This window comes from Balaenoptera acutorostrata, chromosome 19 (genome assembly GCF_949987535.1).
Source record: "Balaenoptera acutorostrata chromosome 19, mBalAcu1.1, whole genome shotgun sequence".
Classification (NCBI taxonomy): Eukaryota; Metazoa; Chordata; class Mammalia; order Artiodactyla; family Balaenopteridae; genus Balaenoptera; species Balaenoptera acutorostrata.
The window spans coordinates 62,597,691-62,620,164 of record NC_080082.1 but is presented as its reverse complement, the minus strand read 5'-3'; the positions used below and the strand labels follow the sequence as shown (position 1 = coordinate 62,620,164).

The following is a 22,474-nucleotide window of genomic DNA, read 5'->3' as shown; positions in this document are numbered from 1 at the left end:
CAAGCGGGGGCCACTCTTCATCGCGGTGCGGGGACCGCTCTTCATCACGGTGCGCGGACCGCTCTTCATCGCGGTGCGTGGGCCTTTCACTATCGCGGCCCCTCCCGTTGCGGGGCACAGGCTCCAGACGCGCAGGCTCAGTAATTGTGGCTCACGGGCCCAGTTGCTCCGTGGCATGTGGGATCCTCCCAGACCAGGGCTCGAACCCGTGTCCCCTGCATTAGCAGGCAGATTCTCAACCACTGCGCCACCAGGGAAGCCCTCTTACCTTTCTTGATTGTAGAGGAAAGGCTTTCAGTCTTCCACTATGGAGTATAATGATAACTCTGGGCTTTTCATATATGATCTTTATTATATTCAGGTAAGTTCCATCGATGCCTAGAATGAGTGTTTTTATGATGAAAGTGTGTTGAATATTATCACTTTATTTCTCTGCATCATTTGATATAATTATATGGTATAACATTCATTATGTGTATTAATATTACTTTTAAAATGTCCATTTGTTGAAATACCCTTGAATTCTACAAATAATTCTGAATTTTTCATGGCGTATAATTATTTTAATGTGCTTTGTAATGCAGCTTGCTAGTATTTTATTAAGAGCTTTTGCAGCAATATTCACCACAGATATTGGCTTGTAGTTGTTTTTTTTTTTTTTTCCTAAATTGGTAGTGTCTTTGGTTTTGATATTGGGTAATGCTGACCTCATAGAAAGTGTTTCTTTTTTTTTAAATTTTATTTATTTTTGGCTGTGTTGGGTCTTTGTTGCTGCACACAGGTTTTCTCTAGTTGTGGCGAGCAGGGGCTACTCTTCGTTGTGGTGTGTGGGCTTCTCAATGTGGTGGCTTCTCTTGTTGTGGAGCATGGGCTCTAGGCACATGGGCTTCAGTAGTTGCAGCACGTGGGCTCAGTAGTTGAGGCATGTGGGCTCTAGGACATGCGGCCTAGTTGCTCCACGGCATGTGGGATCTTCCCAGACCAGGGCCCGAACCCGTGTCCCCTGCATTGGCAGGCAGATTCTCAACCACTGCGCCACCAGAGAAGCCCCCGGCAGGTGGATTCTTAACCACTGTGCCACCAGGGAAGTTCCAGAAAGTGTTTTGATAATTTCTCTTTTCTTCACACTTTGGAAATATTTGTGGAGAATTGATGTTAATTTTGCTTGAAATGCTCCTGGAATTATCCAGTTAATTCACCTACTCCAGGGTTTTTTTTAAATTAGTTTTTTAGTCTGCTTACTAGTTGTAGGTTTGTCATAATTTTTAAATTCACTCATGCTAGAATCTAAGGGGTTCTATGTTTCTAGAAATTCAATCTTTTTCTTTTTTTTGAGGTGTTCAGTTTTTTTGGTGTAGTATTGTTCATAGTAGCCTTGTATAATTATTTTTCGTTATTTGGTATCATTTATAATGTCTCTTTTACTTCTGGTTTTACTTGCATCTTACCTCCTCTTAATCTAGCTAAGGGTTTGTTAATATTATATAAAATTGTAAAGTATATTTACCCAAAGTACTAAGTGGAATACTTGGTTATTTGTTATCTTTCAGCTATATTTTCTCATGACATCCAGGGTTTGTTGCCAAAAAAAGCCTTGCATAGAAGGTTTATTTGTAAATGTGCTGGGAAATTATGAGAGCTGTCACCTTGGAAATTTATACTTAATGAAAGACTGGGAATGTAAGGGGGCACGTGAAGGGCAAAAAGGATGTTATTATGGATGTAACCAAATTAGGACAGTTACCCATAATGAAAACATTATTGCCAAAAGAAATTGAGGATACAAATCAAATTGGGAAAAATTCCATTTTAAGTCAATAACTTTGCCAGAAAAATATGTTTTTGTAAGCAAGGACACACATGATTTTAAAAAATCCATATTCTCTGAAATGAAATTTGGAAAATATGGAAAGTCATCTAGTCTATGCTACAAATAATCATTCAAACCATTATGAATATAGGTTTGAATTAAACAGTCATTCAAACATGTCTGAAAGCCAGAGATTTGAAAATGAAGGAAAAAAATCTCATTGTGACCAATTTGAGAGATCCTTTAGCAAGGGCTCATTATTTTTCAACCAACAAATATTTTCTCCCTATTCCAATATCTGTAATGTTGATAATAATGGGGGAGTCTTTATCCAACCATCGTCATTCAATGGGTATTACAGTATAGATTATATGGAGCAACCTTACACATGTAATCAAACGAGTGAGGCCTTAAGTGAGAGCTCTATCTTCAGTAATTACAACAGTATTTATAATGGAGTGAGAATCTATCCATACATTGAATCTGGGACTAACTTTGACCAAGACTCAAGTCTCATGAAACATCAGAGAACTCAATTTTCAGAGAACCATTATAAAGGGAATGAATGTAGAAGTGTCTTTTATCCAAGCTCAAATCTTATTACACATAAGAATATCCATATTGGAGAGAATAATTACAAATTTAGTGAATGTGGTAAAGTTTTTAACTAGTCTTCAAGAGTTACTCAACATCCAGATATTCATGCTAGGGAGGAACATTACAAGTGTAATACATGTGGGAAAGTCTTTAATCAATTATTAAATCTAAATAGACATAGGGAAATCCATACTGTAGGGAAACATTACAGATGTGAAGAATGTGGCAAAGCCTTTAACCGACACTCAAGCCTTACTCGACATGAGAGAATTCATACTGCAGAGAAGCCTTACAAATGTACAGAATGTGGCAAAGCCTTTAACAAGCGTTCATATCTTGCTCAGCATCAGCGAATTCATACTGGAGAGAAAACTTATAAATGGAAAGAATGTGGCAAAGCCTTTAACTGCCACTCGAGTCTTACCCATCATGAGAGAATTCATACTGAGAAGAAACTATATAAATGTAGAGAATGTGGCAAAGCCTTTAACAGGCGTTCATATTTTACTCAGCATCAGAGATCTCACACTGGAGAGAAACCTTTGAAATGTAAAGAATGTGGCAAAGCCTTTAACTGGCACTCAAACCTTGTCCAGCATGAGATAATTCATAAAAGGGAGAAACCATACAAATGTAAAGAATGTGGCAAAGCTTTTAATTGCCACTCAAACCTTATTCGACATAAGATAATTCATATTGCAGAGAAGCCTTACAAATATAGATAATGTGACAAAGCCTTTACGTGAGCTGTCACCTCACTCAATATCAGATAGTGCATGGTGGAGAGAGACCTTACAAATGTAATAAGTGATGAATGACATTTGTCCTGAATATACACATTAGAAAATGCCAGAGAGTTCATACTAGGAAGAATGTTTGATGATGTAAACAAATGCAGGAAAGTATTTAAGTAAAAAATCAGATCTAAATAAATATCAGAGAATTCATAGTAGATACCTTCTAGTCAATAACTCTTTTCTGGTATTACTTTAAATCAAGATATTATAGAAAATAATCCAAAATTAAAACACTTAGAAAAATTATTTGTTAGTATGGATCACAGGATCAAGAGGAGAGGTGTTTGACAGGTATAATTATTATCACTGTATCCTTATTTATATTGACATTATTTGAAAATAAAATTTAATATAATTCAACTCTCAAATTACTACATGCTATGCCTTTATTTCTAGTATGAACTCATGGTTTTGATTATTGCCGCCTCAAAGATTAGAGAAGCCCTCCTATATTAGGTGGGAATCACTTATATCTACTTTTCCATACAAGACTAAGGATGCTGAAATGTAAAATGTACAATGAAAATCTAAATGGAGATAATTCTTGTCATTAATTTAAAACATTCTTATATGTCACCATTAGGTAAGGGTTCAGGGAATCATTCCTTGTCTTAAAGTAAGACAGAGGATCATTCTAAATTTTAAATAGTTGTGTTAGTTGTTTTTTAAGGATAAAAAGCTTGTAGTTCATTAAAATTGTGAAGTATCTTCATAATATTTCAATAGACAGAAGTCATGAATATTAGTTGATATGGTTGAAATAAATACATCTTCACAGATATCCAAGAAAAGTATAGGCAACTTTTTACTAAAAGGTCATAAAATTAATTTGTGTCCATGTTTACTAAATGATTAGCCTGAGTTTTGTTAATTATAGACATCCCATTTCTCAGATCCTTATATCAAAAGAACAAGATGTTTTTGAATGCTTGTAATCTGTATTTTGATTCAGGATCATACAGTAGACTTTGAAAGGCTTTATTTAGAGTATGTGTGTACTTAATATATGTTAATTAATAAAACTGAATAGTTTTTAAGGTATTAAACTTGTGTAATTAGTCAAGTGTTACCCTGCAACCAATATTAACCTCTCCCACATTATTTAAAGCTGTAGGTAAAAGATAGTAACAGTAACGTGTTTGGTAACACAGTGAGATGACATGTCTAGTAATCCCTTTTCCTACTGGCCTTATACCTCAAATAATTTGAGATTGTGTTTACCAAAATTTGTATGTTTTATTGTTTTCTCCTTTTTGTAACTACTGGGACATTGTGATGGTTATAATAAGGATTATATATAATATTGTTGAGAGTTTACCTAAACTATTCCATGATATTGCTGCCCTGAGATCAGTTTTGTGTAGCCAGGCAGCCTGCAGGTGCCTTGAACTGACACCAGCCATTCCTGTGAGCATGTACACTAGATAACAGCCTTCAAAATCACAAGAAAGGGGCTTCCCTGGTGGCGCAGTGGTTGAGAATCTGCCTGCCAATGCAGGGGACACGGGTTTGAGCCCTGGTCTGGGAAGATCCCACATGCCGCGGAGCAACTGGGCCCGTGAGCCACAATTACTGAGCCTGCGCGTCTGGAGCCTGTGCTCCGCAACAAGAGAGGCCGCGATGGTGAGAGACCAGTGCACCGCAATGAAGAGTGGCCCCCGCTTGCCACAACTAGAGAAAGCCCTCGCACAGCAACAAAGACCCAACACAGCCATAAATAAATAAATTAAAAAAAAAATTTAAGTCTTTAAAAAAAAAAAAACACAAGAAAGTATAAGTTCCTGATATTCTTCTCCAGCAGCACTTGTGATCAACTGCCTTCCTGAATTCCAGGTTCTTCTTCTCATGTACCCCTTCAATGAGACCTCGCAGAGCTCACCCAAATCTTGCTGACTTTAGTTTGAATTGAACAATCCACAGTTAGTCCAGATAACCCATAGCGCTTCACCAATGTTCTCTAATAAAGGCATGTGCCCCAAGTACTGCTACTTTCTCTTCTTGCATCTTGCCTTGGCCTCCATGAGTGGGTCCTCAAGGCTTGCTATTAATTATTTCAGGACCTGTGAGTAATAAACTCATCTACTTCAATTTCCCTAGTGGTATTTTGTTGAACCCTGACTCATCATCCATTGCTGGGAACTTGTTTAACAAATGTTAATTTAGCAAAGTCACACAAGTATAATTAAAAGCCATACATTTGTAAAGTTTGGAGATTAATCCTTTGTCAGTTGCTTCGTTTGCAAATATTTTCTCCCATTCGTCTTGTTTATGGTTTCCTTTGCTGTGCAAAAGCTTTTAAGTTTCACTAGGTCCCATTTGTTTATTATTGTTTTTTTTAATTAATTAATTTATTTATTTATTTTTGGCTGTGTTGGGTCTTCGTTTCTGTGCGAGGGCTTTCTCTAGTTGTGGCAAGTGGGGGCCACTCTTCATCGCGGTGCGCGGGCCCCTCACTATCGCGGCCTCTCTTGTTGCGGAGCACAGGCTCCAGTCGCGCAGGCTCAGTAGTTGTGGCTCACGGGTCCAGTTGCTCCGCGGCATGTGGGATCTTCCCAGACCAGGGCTCGAACCCGTGTCCCCTGCATTGGCAGGCAGATTCTCAACCACTGCGCCACCAGGGAAGCCCTATTATTGTTTTTAATTTCCATTTCTCTAGGAGATGGGTCAAAAAGGATCTTGCTGTGATTTATGTCATAGAGTGTTCTGCCTATGTTTTCTTCTAAGAGTTTTATAGTGTCTGGCCTTACATTTAGGTCTTTAATCCATTTTGACTTTATTTTTGTGTATGGTGTTAGGGAGTGTTCTAATTTCATACTTTTACATGTACCTGTCCAGTTTTCCCAGCACTACTTATTGAAGAGGCTGTATTTTCTCCATTATATATTCTTGCCTCCTTTATCAAAAATAAGGTGACCATATGTGCGTGGGTTTATCTCTGGGCTTTCTATCCTGTTCCATTGATCTATATTTCTGTTTTTGTGGCAGTAGCATACTGTCTTGATTAATGTAGCTTTGTAGTATAGTCTGAAGTCAGGGAGCCTGATTCCTCCAGCTCCATTTTTCTTTCTCAAGATTGTTTTGGCTATTCACGGTCTTTTGTGTTTCCATACAAATTGTGAAATTTTTTGTTCTAGTTCTGTAAAAAATGCCATTGGTAGTTTGATAGGGATTGCATTGAATCTGTAGATTGCTTTGGGTAGTAGAGTCATTTTCACAATGTTGATTCTTCCAATCCAAGAACATAGTATATCTCTCCATCTGTTTGTATCATCTTTAATTTCTTTTATCAGTGTCTTATAGTTTTCTGCATACAGGTCTTTTGTCTCCTTAGGTAGGTTTATTCCTAGGTATTTCATTCTTTTTGTTGCAATGGTAAATGGGAGTGTTTCCTTAATTTCTCTTTCAGATTTTTCATCATTAACATATAGGAATGCAAGAGATTTCTGTGCATTAATTATGTATCCTGCTACTTTACCAAATTTATTGATTAGCTCTAGTAGTTTTCTGGTAGCATCTTTAGGATTCTCTATCTATAGTATCATGTCATCTGCAGTGACAGTTTTACTTCTTCTTTTCTGATATGGATTCCTTTTATTTCTTTTTCTTCTCTGATTGCTGTGGCTAAAACTTCCAAAACTATGTTGAATAATAGTGGTGAGAGTGGGCAACCATGTTTTGTTCCTGATCTTAGTGGAAATGGTTTCAATTTTTCACAATTGAAAATGATGTTGGCTGTGAGTTTGTCATATATGGCCTTTATTATGTTGAGGTAAGTTCTCTCTATGCCTACTTTCTGGAGGGTTTTTATCATAAATGGGTGTTGAATTTTGTCAAAAGCTTTTTCTGCATCTATTGAGATGATCATATGGTTTTTATTCTTCAATTTGTTAATGTGGTGTATCACATTGATTGATTTGCATATATTGAAGAATCCTTGCATTCTTGGGATAAACCCCACTTGATCATGGTGTATGATCTTTTTAATGTGCTGTTGGATGCTGTTTGCTAGTATTTTGTTGAGGATTTTTGCATCTATGTTCATCAGTGATATTGGTCTGTAGTTTTCTTTTTTTGTAACATCTTTGTCTGGTTTTGGTATCAGGGTGATGGTGGCCTCATAGAATGAGTTTGGGAGTGTTCCACCCTCTGCTATCTTTTGGAAGAGTTTGAGAAGGATGGGTGTTAGCTCTTCTCTAAATGTGTGATGGAATTCACGTGTGAAGCCATCTGGTCCTGGGCTTTTGTTTGTTGGGAGATTTTAAATCACAGTTTCAATTTCAGTGCTTGTGATTTGTCTGTTCATATTTTCTATTTCTTCCTGGTTCAGTCTTGGAAGGCTGTGCTTTTATAAAAATTTGTCCATTTCTTCCAGGTTGTCCATTTTATTGGCATAGAGTTGCTTGTAATCGCTCATGATCCTTTGTATTTCTGCAGTGTCAGTTGTCACTTCTCCATTTTCATTTCTAATTCTGTTGATTTGAGTCTTCTCTCTTTTTTTCTTGATGAGCCTGGCTAATGGTTTATCAATTTTATCTTCTCAAAGAACCTTCTCAAAAAGCTTTTAGTTTTATTGATCTTTGCTATTGTTTCCTTCATTTCTTTTTCATTTATTTCTGATCTGATCTTTATGATTTCTTTCCATCTGCTAACTTTGGGTTCTTTTTTCTTCTTCTTTCTCTAATAGCTTTAGGTGTAAGGTTAGGTTGTTTATTTGAGATTTTTGTTGTTTCTTGAGGTAGGATTGTATTACTATAAGCTTCCCTCTTAGAACTGCTTTTGCTGCATCCCATAGGTTTTGGGTCACCGTGTTTTCATTGTCATTTGTGTCTATGTATTTTTTTATTTCCTCTTTGATTTCTTCAGTGATCTCTTGCTTATTAAGTAGTGTGTTGTTTAGCCTCCATGTGTTTGTATTTTTTACAGTTTTTTTCCTGTAATTGGTATCTAGCTTCATAGTGTTGTCATCGGAAAAGATACTTGATACAATTTCAATTTCCTTAAATTTTCCAACACTTGATTTGTGACCCAAGATATGATCTATCCTGGAGAATGTTCCATGTGCACTTAAGCAGAAAGTGTATTCTGTTGTTTTTGGATGGAATGTCCTATAAATATCAATCAAGTCCATCTGGTCTGATGTGTCATTTAAAGCTTGTGTTTCCTTATTTATTTTCATTTTGGATGATCTGTCCATTGGTGAAAGTGGGATGTTAAAGTCCCCGACTATCATTGTGTTACTGTCAGTTTCCCCTTATATGGGTGTTAGCATTTGCCTTATGTATTGAGTTGCTCCTATGTTGGGTGCATAAATATTTACAATTGTTATATCTTCTTCTTGGATTGATCCCTTGATCATTATGTAGTGTCCTTCTTTGTCTCTTGTAATAGTCTTTATTTTAAAGTCTATTCTGTGTGATATGAGAATTGCTACTCCAGCTTTCTTTTGATTTCCATTATGCATAGAATATCTTTTTCCATCCCCTCACTTTCAGTCTGTACGTGTCCCTAGGTCTGAAGTGGCTCTCTTGTAGACAGCATATATATGGGTCTTGTTTTTGTATCTATTCAGCCAGTCTATGTCTTTTGGTTGGAGCATTTAATCTATTTACATTTAAGGTAGTTATCGATATGTATGTTCCTATTACTGTTTTCTTAATTGTTTGGGGTTTGTTATTGTAGGTCTTTCCTTCTCTTTTGTTTCCTGCCTAGAGAAGTTCCTTTAGCATTTGTTGTAAAGCTGGTTTGGTGGTGCTGAATTCTCTTAGCTTTTGCTTGTCTGTAAAGGTTTTAATTTCTCCATCGAATCTGAATGAGATCCTTGCTGGGTAGAGTAATCTTTGTTGTAGGTTTTTCCCTTTCATCACTTTAAATATGTCCTGCCACTCCCTTCTGGCTTGCAGAGTTTCTGCTGAAAGATCATCTGTTAACCTTATTGGGATTCTCTTATATGTTATTTGTTGCTTTTCCCTTGCTGCTTTTAATATTTTTTCTTTGTATTTAATTTTTGATAGTTTGATTAATATGTATCGTGGTGTGTTTCTCCTTGGATTTTTCCTGTATGGGACTCTCTGCACTTCCTGGACTTGATTGACTATTTCTTTTCTCATATTGGGGAAGTTTTCAACTATAATTTCTTCAAATATTTTCTCAGAACTTTTCTTTTTCTTCTTCTGGGACCCCTGTAATTCGAATGTTGGTGCATTTAATGTTGCCCCAGAGGTCTCTGAGACTGTCCTCAATTCTTTTCATTCTTTTTTCTTTATTCTGCACTGCAGTAGTTATTTCCACTATTTTATCTTCCGGGTCATTTATCCGTTCTTCTGCCTTAGGTATTCTGCTATTGATTCCTTCTAGAGAATTTTTAATATCATTCATTGTGTTGTTCATCATTGTTTGTTTGCTCTTTAGTTCTTCTAGGTCCTTGTTAAAAGTTTCTTGTATCTTCTCCATTCTATTTCCAAGAATTTGGATCATCTTTACTATCATTACTCTGAATTCTTTTTCAGGTAGACTGCCTATTTTCTCTTCATTTGTTTGGTCTGGTGGGTTTTTCCCTTGCTCCTTCATCTGCTGTGTGTTTCTCTGTCTTCTCATTTTGCTTAACTTATTGTGTTTGGGTTCTCCTTTTTGTAGGCTACAGGTTTGTAGTTCCCATTGTTTTTAGTATCTGCCCCCAGTGGCTAAGGTTGGTTCAGTGGGTTGTGTAGGCTTCCTGGTGGAGCGGACTAGTGCCTGTGTTCTGGTGGATGAGGCTGGATCTTGTCTTTCTGGTGGGCAGGACCACGTCCATTGGTGTGTTTTGGGGTGTCTGTGACCTTATTATGATTTTAGGCAGCCTCTCTGCTAATGCGTGGGGTTGTGTTCCTGTCTTGCTAGTTGTTTGGCATGGGGTGTCCAGCAGTGTAGCTTGCTGGTCTTTGAGTGGAGCTGGGTCTTATCATTGAGATGGAGATCTCTGGGAGAGCTTTCACTGTTTGATATTACGTGGAACTGGGAGGCCTCTGGTGGACCAATGTCCTGAACTTAGCTCTCCCACCTCAGAGGCACAGGCCTGACACCAAGCCTGAGCACCAAGACACTGTCAACCACACAGCTCAGAAGAAAAGGGAGAAAAAAAGAAAGAAAGAAAGAAAAATAATTAAGTTATTAATATAAAAAATTAAAAATTATTGAAGACAAAAAATTAAACAGTAATAAAAAAAAGAAAGAAAGAAAAAAGAGAGCAACCAAACCAAAAAACAAATCCACCAGTGATAAGCACTAAAAACTATGCTAAAAAAAAAAAAAAGACAGAACCCTAGGACAAATGGTGAAAACAAAGCTATACAGACAAAATCATATTAAGAAGCATAGACATACACACTCACAAAGAGAGAAAAAGGGAGAAAAAGGGGGAAATATATATATCTATATATTAAAAAAAAAGGAAGAGAGTAAGCAAATTAATAAACAAATCTACCAATGATAATAAACTCTAAATACTAAACTAAGGTAAACATAAGACCAGAAACAAATTAGATGCAGAAAGCAAACCCCAAGTCTACAGTTGCTCCCAAAGTCCACTGCCTCAATTTTAGGATGATTCATTGTCTATTTAGGTATTCCAGAGATGCAGGGTACATCAAGTTGATTGTGGAGATTTAATCCACTGCTCCTGAGGTTGCTGGGACTGATTTCCCTTTCTCTTCTTTGTTCGCACAGCTCCTGGGGTTCAGCTTTGGATTTGGCCCCGCCTCTACATGTAGGTCGCCTGAGGGCGTCTGTTCCCTACCCAGACAGGACAGGTGGGGTTAAAGTAGCAGCTGATTAGGGGGCTCTGGCTCACTCAGGTCAGGGGGAGGGAGGGGTACGGATGCGGGGCGAGCCTGTGGCAGCAGAGGCTGGCGTGACATTGCACCAGCCTGAGGTGCACCGTGCATTCTCCTGGGGAAGTTGTCCCTGGATCATGGGACCCTGGCAGTGGTGGGCTGCATGGGATCCCGGGAAGGGAGGTGTGGATCGTGACCTGTGCTCGCACACAGGCTTCTTGGTGGCAGCAGCAGCAGCCTTAGCGTCTCATGCCCGTCTCTGGGGTCTGCACTGATAGCCACGGCTCGCGCCTGTCTCTGGAGCTCGTTTAGGTGGTGCTCTGAATCCCCTCCGCGTGCACCCCAAAACAATGGTCTCTTGCCTCTTAGGCAGGTTCAGACTTTTCCCTGGACTCCCTCCTGGCTAGCTGTGGTGCACTAGCCCCTTCAGGCTGTGTTCACGCCGCCAACCCCAGTCCTCTCCCGAGCCTCAGCTCCCAGCCCCGCCCACCCGCCCCGGCGGGTGAGCAGACAAGCCTCTCGGGCTGGTGAGTGCTGCTCGGCGCCGATCCTCCGTGTGGGAATCTCTCTGCTTTGCTCTCTGTACCCCTGTTACTTACTGCACTCTTCTCTGTGGCTCTGAAGCTCCCCCCCCCCGTCACCGCCAGTGAAGGGGCTTCCTAGTGTGTGGAAACTTTTCCTCATTCACAGCTCCCTCCCAGAGGTGCAGGTCCCATCCCTATTCTTTTGTCTCTGTTTTTTTTTTCTTTTTTCTTTTGCCCTATCCAGGTATGTGGATATTTTCTTGCCTTTTGGGAAGTCTGAGTTCTTCTGCCAGCATTCAGTAGGTGTTCTGTAGGAGTTGTTCCACATGTAGATGTATTTGTGGAGAGGAAGGTGATCTCCACGTCTTACTCCTCTGCCATCTTGAAGCTATATCCTCCCTCTAAAAAGTTGGCAGGGAGTTGATGGAAAAGTTGGGGACCTGCTAAGCCGTGGCTGGAACTCAGCAGCAGCGGAGGGGTTCCCGGGTTGGGGGTGCATGGTGACTGCAGGGACCTCATGTCTGGGGAGCAGGAGGGCAAGCCCCTGTCTCCTCATTTCCTCCCTTTTTTTCCCTTTGTGCTTAGTCTGGTGTCACTTGCTCATAGGGGGCTGCATGCAGAGGCCTCGAACTTGACGCTTCAGACCAGAGTTCCTGGGGCAAAATGGCCTCATAGAGACCTCAGCCCACGGGTCGTGGGCAGAAGCGCTGTACACCTGTACATATACTTTGAAAAATAAGTTTCACAATCCTATTAATGTTCAAATCCATTATGTCAGCACATAGTTGTCACCTTTTCTTGTGGTGAGAAACCTTAAAATATAGTCTCTTAGCAAATTTCAAATATACAATTGTAAAAATAAATCAAGAAAACCTCATTTTAAGTTTGATCAGAAAGCATTGAAGTGGGAGCTCTCTTGTACGTCTTTTATGAGTTGTACATTCAACCAAGAGGAATTATCCCAGTTAAGCAAGGCTGTTTCAACACTCAAAAATTAATTACTTGTATCCATGTCATCAACATGGTAATGAAGGCAAAATATATCATCATATATTTGTGGACATTGTGGACATCATATGATGTGGATAATGTGGACATCACATAATGCGGACATTTTTGACAAACTCCAACACCCATTCTAGATAAAAACTCTCATGTAACTGGGAATAGGAATGAGCTTTCTCATCTTAATAAAGATAATCTACAAAAAAAAGCTTACATCACACTTAAAGGTAAGAAAATCTTTCTTACTAAGTAGGTAGGAAGCAAGGTAGTCCCCTTTCACTATTTCTTTTTCAGTATTGTATAAGAAGTCCATACTGGGCTTCCCTGGTGGCGCAGTGGTTGAGAATCTGCCTGCTAATGCAGGGGACACGGGTTCGAGCCCTGGTCTGGGAAGATCCCACATGCCACGGAGCAGCTGGGCCCGTGAGCCACAACTACTGAGCCTGCGCGTCTGGAGCCTGTGCCCCGCAACGGGAGGGGCCGCGATAGTGAAAGACCCGCGCACCGCGATGAAGAGCGGTCCCCGCACCGCGATGAAGAGTGGCCCCCACTTGCCGCAACTAGAGAAAGCCCTCGCACGAACCGAAGACCCAACACAGCCAAAAATAAATAAATAAATAAATAAAGTAGCTATACAATTAAAAAAAAAAAAAAAAGAAGTCCATACTAATGCAATTAGACAAGAATAGAAAATAAAACGAATACAGATTGGGTAGAAGAAATTAATAAACTAGCAACTTGATTAAAACATGGACCAAAAAATTTAATAGACATCTCATCAAAGAAGATGGACAATTAACATATAAGCATGGAAATATATATATGTTATATGGAAATTAAATATATGTTAATATGGAAATTAACATATTAATTTCCATAATTAATATGGAAAGATGAAACACATTACATGTCATCAGTAAAATATAAATTACAAATTCAATGATATAACACTAGTATGGGCAAACTGATATAACTCTTAGAATGACCAAATTTTGGAACACTGACAATAACAAATGCTGTGGTGGATGTGGAGCAAGAAGAAATCTCATTCATTGCTAGTGGAATGCAAAACAGTACAGCTACTCTGGAAGACAGATTAGCAGTTTCTACAATAGTAAACATACTCTTACCATACAATCCAGCAGTGGTCTACAATGATATTTCCTGAAAAACGTTGAAAACTTTCTTCTGCACAAAAACTTGTACCTGGATATTTATAGCACTTTTATTCATAATTGCCAAAATTTGTAAGTAACCAAGGTGTCCTTTGTAGGCGAATTGATAAATATATTCTGGTACATTCTGGGAGTGGAATACTATTCAGCACTATAAAAGGAATTTATCCAGGTACAAAAATATATGGAAGCTCCTTAAATGCATTAACTGAAAGAAGCCAGTCTGAAAAGGCTTCATGATGTATGATTTTAGCAACATGATATTTGTTAAAGGCATATGTGTGAGAGAGTAAAAATTTCATTGTTTGCCAGGGTTGGCAAAGGTGGGGCTATGAATATCCTAAGGGTAGAAGACTTGCAGGACAATGAAAATAATCTCGGCAAAACTATAATGATGGATACATGTCATTATACGTTTGTCCAAAGCCATAAATTGCACATCCCTAAAAGCGAAACAAAGTAAACTATGGGCTTTAAATGTTTATGATGTCGATGAGGTTCCTCAATGGTTAGAAGTGCACCCCTCTGGTGGGGGATGATGATAATGGGCGAGGCTATGTACGTATGGGAGCAAGAGGTATGTGGGAAATTTCTCTACCTTACTCTTAATTTTGCTGTGAAACTAAAGCTTTTATAAGAAAATCTTTTTTTAATATCCATTTATTTTTTAAAATTAATTAATTAATTATTAATTTTTGGCTGCGCTGGGTCTTCATTGCTGCACGCAGGCCCTCTCTAGCTGTGGTGAGCGGGGGCCACTCCTTGTAGCGGTGTGCGGGCTTCTCATTACAGTGGCTTCTCTTGTTGCGGAGCATGGGCTCCAGGCGCGCGGGCATCAGCAGTTGTGGCATGCAGGCTCAGTAGTTGTGACTCGCGGGCTCCAGAGCGCAGGCCCAGCAGTTGTGGCGCACGGGCTCAGTTGCTCTGCGGCATGTGGGATTTTCCCGGACCAGGGCTCGAACCCGTGTCCCCTGCATTGGCAGGCGGATCCCCAACCACTGCACCACCAGGGAAGCCCAAGAAAATCTTAAAAAATTTAAAAAATATTGGTATTTCTGCATGCACACTTAATAAGATATTTTAATAATTCAGGGCTCTCAAATACTATTTGAAAAATGAATACACATCACTAGTTTTTACCTCCATCAATGCACTTTAAAAATGTGGTAAAATATAAGTGACTCATAATGGGAAGAGGACAAACTGCAGCAGAATTTATAAAAACAGAAACAAACATACACCTACTAGAGCAACCACAACAAAAAATCTCATCTGTTAATTCACTTATAATGTGCCGTAATACTTAACATAGTTCGTGACTTTCTTTGTGTATCATCAAATATGCATTTATGGCATAATTTTAAAGACTTTTGTCCCTTCCAAACACACACTTTTGATCCATCCTCCATTGCTGCCTTTGGTTTATTTTCAAAGAGAGCTGTGATGTAAACACCGTCAGTCTCCTGGTTTCTGAAACTGGAGGCTCCCTCACCTGCAAATCATTTTGCGATTCCACGGGGCCCCATGCAGGGGAGGGGTTGTGAAGACCTAAGGACTTGGGGTAACCTTGGGAAGAGTTTTTGAGAGCAAAGCCTCAGACAACCCTGAGGCCACCATGTGATTTTGCCAACCACTCACTTCCCACCTCCCCTTCTCCAAGCAGAGATGCACTAGGCAATGACAGGGCCACGCCCATTCTAGGAAGAGCCCCTCCCCAGGGAATCAGGCTGACAGAGCCTGAGCTTCTAGAAGTTCCCGCCCCCAATCATCACACTACTCAGAGGTCTCAGGTGTGTTGTGTGGTATCTCTAGGTCAGTGCTACTGAAAATGGGTCTTGGCGGAACAACATAAGCACCAACAGGAAACTTGTTAAAGGTGTCATTTACGGACCCCACCTCAAACTTGCAGGTTCATGACTTCTTAGAGTGGGAGCTGATCCCAAACCGATTTGTATTTACTTTAAAGCTTCAGAAAAACAAAACAAAACAAACAGTTGGCTAGGTGGTTTCCATCTGGTTTCTAATCAGGAGTACGTGACCAGTGTTAAGAAATCACATCACCTGTGCCCTCCCCACATATAGTCTGGCTATTGGTGCTGTGGGAGGGTCAGTGTTGTTTGTATTAAGTGCTCCAGGTGATTCTAAGGTGAGCCCAGGGTTAAGCACGTGGGCTCCCGGGTACATTTGTGGGAGTTCAGACCAAGTTCCAGTCCTAGGAGAGGCAGCAGGGTCTGCTGTACGTGGGGTTGGAAGGGGAAAGTCAGTGCAGCCTTCATACCCCATGTTAGCAGAATTTGGGGACATCAAATGAGGAGAGAACACGTGTAGACAACAAAGAAGAAATTCACAGTTTGGTCTCCATGTAAGAGCTTATTTTTCCTGAATCTCTCCTGAGACAAAGGACAGGAGAGCTTGGCATTTTCACCATTTCAAGATCCTTTTGCCTGTGAGCGTGTTGGAAGCAGGTGAAGGAGCTGTGCTTACACTATTGAGGGTATATTCTCAAGATGCTGGTGTGATTCCTCAACATAATATTGGTGAGTAAACAAACCAGAGCAGGAGGAAGAAAAGAAGGAAATGGCAACTTCTCAGGTAAATGTCCAGTCCTGGGTCAGAGGCTGTGTCTCCTTTTCCTCCTGAAATGATGTGGATTGAGAATATACTAATTTAATTCTCTATTTCTCATGTTCCTGCCTAGGGAGGTTCTTTTCTTTTTTTTACTAGTTACTTCCTTTCCTTTTAGTTTTATGATAATCAAGATCAGCTGCATACAATACTCTTTCATGTCCCAGAGGCTTTCTTCCATTTTCTGCTTCCAGGCTCCCTTTAGAGCATGAATAATTCTCACCAAGAATTAATGACTAACAAGCAATGGATATATTCCCTTTGTGAGAGATTAATATGGGAAAGCATTGCTATCCAAGATTCCCACAGGGATGGGGTTGGGTCTGGGGATCATAGGGAAGAAGGGGAAAATGAAGTGATTAGTTTATGTATGGATACAGCATCTACTCTTTATAACAGGAATAAGGAAATGCATATATATCAGGAGGACCTTAGTGGTCAAGAATTCTTCAGAAAGTACTGAAAAAAAAAACGAAGTAAGAGAAACTATTCCCTATATAGGTAAGAAAAACTTACTATTTAAATACACTATTAGGAAATCAAGCATGGGAGGTATGTATTGATAGAAACTTGCATTAAAATGACATTTTCATGATACATTCAGATTATAATTTCCCTATTTTTGCCAAAAATACCCAAGCAGTGATAATGTGTCCTTCTGAGTGCTTCAGTCACCTGATATCCATTTATCCCATTACAACTCATGCTCACTGATACAGGTGTTTTCTGTGAGATCTCTGAGATTCCTGCATCATGAAGGTTATATTTTTTCCCTTTATCTTTAATAAAGGTCTTGGAAAGATTTAGTGAAGATGTTCATAAGCCATCACAGTAAGTGTGGGAACTTCATTTCTTCTTAGTTTCTCTTTGCTTGTAGTTGGCTTTGAAATAACTTTCAACTGCGTTTGGTAGCGATTGGGTTTTATATGTGGAGGTTTTCATCAGTGAAGCCTAGGTTTTGATAGTATCTATTATACTCCACAGTCATGTAATAGACATACTCTTCTTCTTTGTAGTTTTCAAATGTTTAGAAGAATAATATTAGTAATATATATTTAACTGTGTCAAATTTCTAAAATAATGCTCAGCACATATGATAAAGATTTTCAATGAAATAAAAGATTCAAAACCAATAGCACTTATTTTATATTGTGTATATTTACAGTCCATTGCATGTAAAAATTCAAAGTTAATAAATAAGGAGCTTGAGATCAACATATACACATTACTATATATAAAATAGATAATCAACAAGGACCTACTGTACAGCACAGGGAACTCTATTCAGTATTCTGTAATAACCAAAATGGTGAACGAATCTGAAAAAGAATACTTATATGTATATGTATAAGTGAATCACTTGGCTGTACACGTGAAACTAATACAACATTGTAAATCAGCTATACTCCAATATAAAATAAAATTTTTAAAAAATTAAAAAAAATAAAAATTCAGTGTCTTCCACAAATAGATTTTACCAATTTAAAATAATCTTGATTTCTTTGACATGAATATTTTCTACAGTATCACTTTTTAAAAAAAAATAAATTTATTTATTTATTTATTTATTTATTTATGGCTGTGTTGGGTCTTCGTTTCTGTGCGAGGGCTCTCCAGTTGCGGCGAGCGGGGGCCACTCTTCATCGCAGTGCGCGGGCCTCTCACTATCGTGGCCTCTCTTGTTGCGGAGCACGGGCTCCAGACGCGTAGGCTCAGTAGTTGTGGCTCACGGGCCTAGTTGCTCCGCGGCATGTGGGATCTTCCCAGACCAGGGCTCGAACCCGTGTCCCCTGCATTGGCAGGCAGATTCTTAACCACTGCGCCACTAGGGAAGCCCTACAGTATCACCTTTAATAAGTACAAAGTGCCCATTATAATGTATATCTCTATGCATGAAATGTCAACAATATTTGATCTATTTTTTTCTTGTTTCTCTTATTCTTCTCTGTTACAGAAATTTCCTTAAACGTTCATTAGGGTTGTCTGTGTGTACTTCTTTGTGTTCTTTTTAGATAAATTTTAGTTCTGGTAAACTGGAGTAAAACCTATGGCTTAACATTTACTAAGACAAAATATCTCCAAATATAAGAACAGTAATGTTATTTTTCTTAAGTTCTTTGTATGGTGTATTCAGTACTATCTAAAAATAAACAAACAAAAACTTAGAAAGCTATGCAGTGTATAGTATATATTCAAAAAGAATTGTTGTTATGCTTACTATTCTATTAGACCCGAAAAATCCATAAAACACTCTCAGTTCAAAGTTAACTATGAATACTTAGCTTGCTGTTCTGCCTCTGTGCTGTTCAAAATTATCCTTCATGGACTAGAAACTTTGATATCACTAGATTAAAAACGAGCTTGTTAAAAATCTGGAAATCAGGCCCCAACCCAGAACTCCTGAATCAGAATCTGCATTTTTGCAATATCCCCAGGTTGTCTGTATACCCATTAAAAACTGGAATGTACACTTGTAACTCACCAGAACTTTTTAATCTAAGAAATATACATAATTTATCCCTTATAATACAACATTCAAAAGTCCATACATTTGTGTTCATACCATCATTTTATAATTTCTTTCCATATAAGAATAGTCTCTACTCTGATTTTGTTGATCATATTTTGTCCTTTTTCTCTGAGTTAGAAATATGCTACAGAATATTACTGTGTAAAAAATTCTCTTATTGGATAATTCAAGACACTCTCCTAAATCAAAACCAGTTCTCTTAACTCTGCTTTCATCTTGGGTCACATTATGAACTCTTCCTCTAGCCACTTCGTTTTTTGTTTTCTTTTAATTTTTGAATTTAATTTTATTGATTTTTTTAATACAGCAGGTTCTTATCAGTCATCAGTTTTATACACATCAGTGTATACATGTAAATCCCAATCGCCCAATTCATCACACCACCACCCCCACCACACCACCGCTTTCCCCACTTGGTGTCCATATGTTTGTTCTCTACATCTGTGTTTCAATTTCTGCCCTGCAAACCGGTTCATCTGTACCATTTTTCTAGGTTCCACATATATGCGTTAATATACGATATTTGTTTTTCTCTTTCTGACTTACTTCACTCTGTATGACAGTCTCTAGATCCATCCACATCTCAACAAATGACCCAATTTCGTACCTTTTTATGGCTGAGTAATATTCCATTGCATATGTGTACCACATCTTTATCCATTCATCTGTCGATGGACATTTAGATTGCTTCCATGACCTGGCTATTGTAAATAGTGCTGCAATGAACACTGGGATGCATGTGTCTTCTTGAATTACGGTTTTCTCAGGGTATATGCCCAGTAGTGGGATTGCTGGGTCATATGGTAATTCTATTTTTAGTTTTTTAAGGAACCTCCATACTGTTCTCCATAGTGGCTGTATCAATTTCCATTCCCACCAACAGTGCAAGAGGGTTCCCTTTTCTGCACACCCTCTCCAGCATCTGTTGTTTGTAGATTTTCTGATGATGTGCATTCTAACTGGTGTGAGGTAATACCTCATTGTAGTTCTGATTTGCATTTCTCTAATAATTAGTGATGTTGAACATCTTTTCATGTGCTTCGTCGCCGTCTGTATGTCTTCTTTGGAGAAATGTCTATTTAGGTCTTCTGCCCAGTTTTGGATTGGGTTGTTTGTTTTTTTAATATTGAGCTGCATGAGCTGTTTATATAATTTGGAGATTAATCCTTTTTCTGTTGATTCGTTTGCAAATATTTTCTCCCATTCTGAAGGTTGTCTTTTCATCTTGTTTATGGTTTCCTTTGCTGTGCAAAAGCTTTTACGTTTCATTAGGTCCCGTTTGTTTGTTTTTGTTTTTATTTCCATTACTCTAGGAGTGGATCAAAAAAGATCTTGCTGTGATTTATGTCAAAGAGTGTTCTTCCTATGTTTTCCTCTAAGAGTTTTATAGTGTCTAGTCTTACATTTGGGTCTCTAATCCATTTTGAGTTTACTTTTCTGTATGGTGTTAGGGAGTGTTCTAATTTCATTCTTTTACATGTAGCTGTCCAGTTTTCCCAGCACCACTTATTGAAGAGACTGTCTTTTCTCCATTGTATATCTTTGCCTCCTTTGCAATAGATTAGTTCACCATAGGTGTGTGGGTTTATCTCTGGGCTTTCTATCTTGTTCCATTGATCTATGTTTCTGTTTTTGTGCCAGTACCATATTGTCTTGATTACTGTAGCTTTGTAGTATAGTCTGAAGTCAGGGAGTCTGATTCCTCCAGCTCCGTTTTTTACCCTCAAGCCTGCTTTGGCTATTCGGGGTCTTTTGTGTCTCCATACAAATTTTAAGATTTTTTGTTCTAGTTCTATAAAAAATGGCATTGGTAATTTGATAGGGATTGCATTGAATCTGTAGATTGATTTGGGTAGTATAGTCATTTTCACAATAGAGATTCTTCCAATCCAAGAACATGGTATATCTCTCCATCTGTTTGTATCATCTTTAATTTCTTTCATCAGTGTCTTACAGTTTTCTGCATACAGGTCTTTTGTCTCCCTAGGTAGGTTTAGTCCTAGGTGTTTTATTTTTTTGTTGCAGTGGTAAATGGGAGTGTTTCCTTAATTTCTCTTTCAGATTTTTCATCATTAGCATATAGGAATGCAAGAGATTTCTGTGTATTAATTTTGTATCCTGCTACTTTACCAAATTTATTGATTAGCTCTAGTAGTTTTCTGGTAGCATCTTTAGGATTCTCTATGTATAGTATCATGTCATCTGCAGTGACAGTTTTACTTCTTCTTTTCTGGTATGGATTCCTTTTATTTCTTTTTCTTCTCTGATTGCTGTGGCTAAAACTTCCAAAACTATGTTGAATAATAGTGGTGAGACCGGGCAACCATGTTTTGTTCCTGACCTTAGTGGAAATGGTTTCAATTTTTCACCATTGAAAATGATGTTGGCTGTGAGTTTGTCATATATGGCCTTTATTATGTTGAGGTAAGTTCTCTCTATGCCTACTTTCTGGAGGGTTTTTATCATAAATTGGTGTTGAATTTTGTCAAAAGCTTTTTCTGCATCTATTGAGATGATCATATGGTTTTTATTCTTCAATTTGTTAATGTGGTGCATCACATTGATTGATTTGCATATATTGAAGAATCCTTGCATTACTGGGATAAACCCCACTTGATCATGGTGTATGATCCTTTTAATGTGCTGTTGGATTCTGTTTGCTAGTATTTTGTTGAAGATTTTTTCATCTATGTTCATCAGTGATATTGGCCTGTAGTTTTCTTTTTTTGTAACATCTTTGTCTGGTTTTGGTGTCAGGGTGATGGTGGCCTCGAAGAATGAGTTGGGGAGTGTTCCTCCCTCTGCTATCTTTAGGAAGAGTTTGAGAAGGATAGGTGTTAGCTCTTCTCTAAATGTTTGATAGAATTTGCCTGTGAAGCCATCTGGTCCTGGGCTTTTGTTTGTTGGAAGATTTTTAATCACAGTCTCAATTTCAGTGCTTGTGATTGGTCTGTTTATATTTTCTATTTCTTCCTGGTTCAGTCTCGGAAGGTTGTGGTTTTCTAAGAATTTGTCCATTTCTTCCAGGTTGTCCATTTCATTGGCATATAGTTGCTTATAGTAATCTCTCTGTCTATTTCATTGGCATATAGTTGCTTGTAGTAATCTCTCATGATCCTTTGTATTTCTGTAGTGTCAGTTTTTACTTCTCCTTTTCCATTTCTAATTCTACTGATTTGAGTCTTCTCCCTTTTTTCTTGATGAGCCTGGCTAATGGCTTATCAATTTTGTTTATCTTCTCAAAGAACCAGCTTTTGGTTTTATTGATCTTTGCTATAGTTTTCTTTGTTTCTATTTCATTTATTTCCGCTCTGATCTTTATGATTTCTTTCTTCTGCTAACTTTGGGTTTTGTTTGTTCTCCTTTCTCTAGTCCCTTTAGGTGTAAGGTTAGATTGTTTACTTGAGATTTTTCTTGTTTCTTTAGGTAGGCTTGTATAGCTATAAACTTCCCTCTTAGAACTGCTTTTGCTGCATCTCATAGGTTTTGGGTCGTCGTGTTTTCATTGTCATTTGTCTCTAGGTATTTTTTAATTTCCTCTTTGATTTCTTCAGTGATCTCTTGGTTATTTAGTAACGTATTGTTTAGCCTCCATGTGTTTGT

At 38.4% G+C, this 22,474-nt stretch overlaps 1 protein-coding gene across 1 annotated transcript in view; it reads left to right on the top strand.

Moving 5' to 3' along the window:
* The first annotated feature begins 2,125 nt into the window (after positions 1-2,125).
* The window catches only part of LOC103003407 (zinc finger protein 665-like), a 311,171-nt gene continuing 290,822 nt past the window's right edge, over positions 2,126-22,474 (top strand). Inside the window, exons 1-2 of the mRNA XM_057533740.1 lie at positions 2,126-2,162; positions 2,606-3,088. Coding sequence (XP_057389723.1) covers positions 2,126-2,162; positions 2,606-3,088 — 520 coding nt within the window. The remainder of the gene's footprint in view (positions 2,163-2,605; positions 3,089-22,474) is intronic.